The sequence below is a fragment of the Austrofundulus limnaeus genome, unplaced genomic scaffold, assembly GCF_001266775.1.
Source record: "Austrofundulus limnaeus strain Quisiro unplaced genomic scaffold, Austrofundulus_limnaeus-1.0 Scaffold444, whole genome shotgun sequence".
Classification (NCBI taxonomy): Eukaryota; Metazoa; Chordata; class Actinopteri; order Cyprinodontiformes; family Rivulidae; genus Austrofundulus; species Austrofundulus limnaeus.
This window is the reverse complement of record NW_013952846.1, coordinates 81,374-82,853: the sequence shown is the minus strand read 5'-3', so window position 1 is coordinate 82,853 and position 1,480 is coordinate 81,374. Positions and strand designations below refer to the sequence as shown.

The 1,480-nt window shown below is 40.5% G+C and overlaps 1 protein-coding gene across 1 annotated transcript in view; it reads left to right on the top strand.

Annotated features, from left to right (window-relative positions):
* pdxdc1 (pyridoxal-dependent decarboxylase domain containing 1) overlaps positions 1-1,480 on the top strand; it is a 55,715-nt gene that overhangs the window by 24,163 nt on the left and 30,072 nt on the right. The window contains exon 6 of the mRNA XM_014024884.1: positions 646-835. Coding sequence (XP_013880338.1) covers positions 646-835 — 190 coding nt within the window. The remainder of the gene's footprint in view (positions 1-645; positions 836-1,480) is intronic.

The following is a 1,480-nucleotide window of genomic DNA, read 5'->3' as shown; positions in this document are numbered from 1 at the left end:
GTTTTCTGGATTTGACCGTCCGTCAGGTTTCAGTAAGAAATCCACACAAGTCTTTGTACATGAGGCCCCTGGCCTTCTGACTCATGGTTTTAATTTTTAATTTTTCCCAGACTCCTTTGCAGCAGGGATGACATTCAGTCACAGACAGCATTTTCTGAGCTTGTTACAAAATCAAAAAGTGAAATGAAGACGCATGTTTCTGCTTTAAACTGGAGCATACAAATACTTGTTTTTTTAGTGTTAATAATGTTTATAAGAACTAAATTAGCAGAAAAGGCTGTAACTTTTYACTTCCCATCTTTTCCCTCCTTGTCTGCTCATTAGTGTCATTCAGCAGATGTAGCTCCACTTCCTGACTCATAAAACAATCTAGTTTCTCAGTTTTCACCTCCTAAAAATGCAAGGTTTTTTATGCTAGCATTAACTGCTGGAATCTACCGTGTGTGTTAGCAAAATGTCATAAACCAGAAAGAAACTTGCAGAAAGTAATCACTGGATTTACATGGTAGTTTTTTCTTTCTTTTTTTACTTGGGAAAGTTTTAGTCTGTTTTTAAAATGAGTAAAAAGAAACTTAGCATTGGAGATTTATCTAACGCCCTCTCTATCTCTCTCTCACACACACTGGTCACCTGTCTGTCCTGCAGGTTTGAGAACGGCTCTGCATGCTTCCACGAGGATGACAGGGATGGACTGGTAAAGGTGTGTCGGCTGGTCATCAACGCCCGTTATGAAGAGTACACCACTGAGGGTTATTCTGTGTTGAGCTCCAAGCAGCCAGTCATCTACCAGAGCGCCTCCTGTAGGCCTGGTCTGGGACAGCACCTGTGCARTCAGGTAGGATGGATGAAATGCACCATCTCAGTTTTTGAGGGAAACAGTAACTCTCAGATTTTGTGGTTTTATGGTCACATTTTTAAAAGAATTGTGGCTGTTATATAGGCCAAAGCAGTGTAGCTCTCGCTCTCGCTCTCTCTCTCTCTCTCGCTCTCGCTCTCTCGCTCTCTCGCTCTGTGTGTGTGTGTGTGTGAGACTTATCTTCATGTTCTTAATACAGTGTATAATCTGCAGCTCAGATATTTTTAATGAAACAATGACAATAGTGTTCAAATGTCTTCATCACAAATTTTGTGACTGAATGTCATCAGAGTAGCTGTTCTCGWTTTAATCTTCTGTTCCTTTTATTGCTTATGATAAGCTATTGGAGCATTATTTTAAAATACACAGATTGCAGAGCAAACTGTGGTTCTTGATTTGCCATATCCATGGCCWTGGGAATACGTGAAGCCGGTACACAGGGTTATGTCTTTAGAAAGCCTTTGTTTGGACTMATTCTAAACAAAAATATGCTGTACATCATGTATACATGTCAACCTCTTCGGACATTTACCTGTATAAAAAGCCTCAAAAATCCGTAAATTATGAAAAAAATCCGTACAACTCGCAACCGCAGGGGGGCAGGGTGTGTGTGTGTGTGTGTGT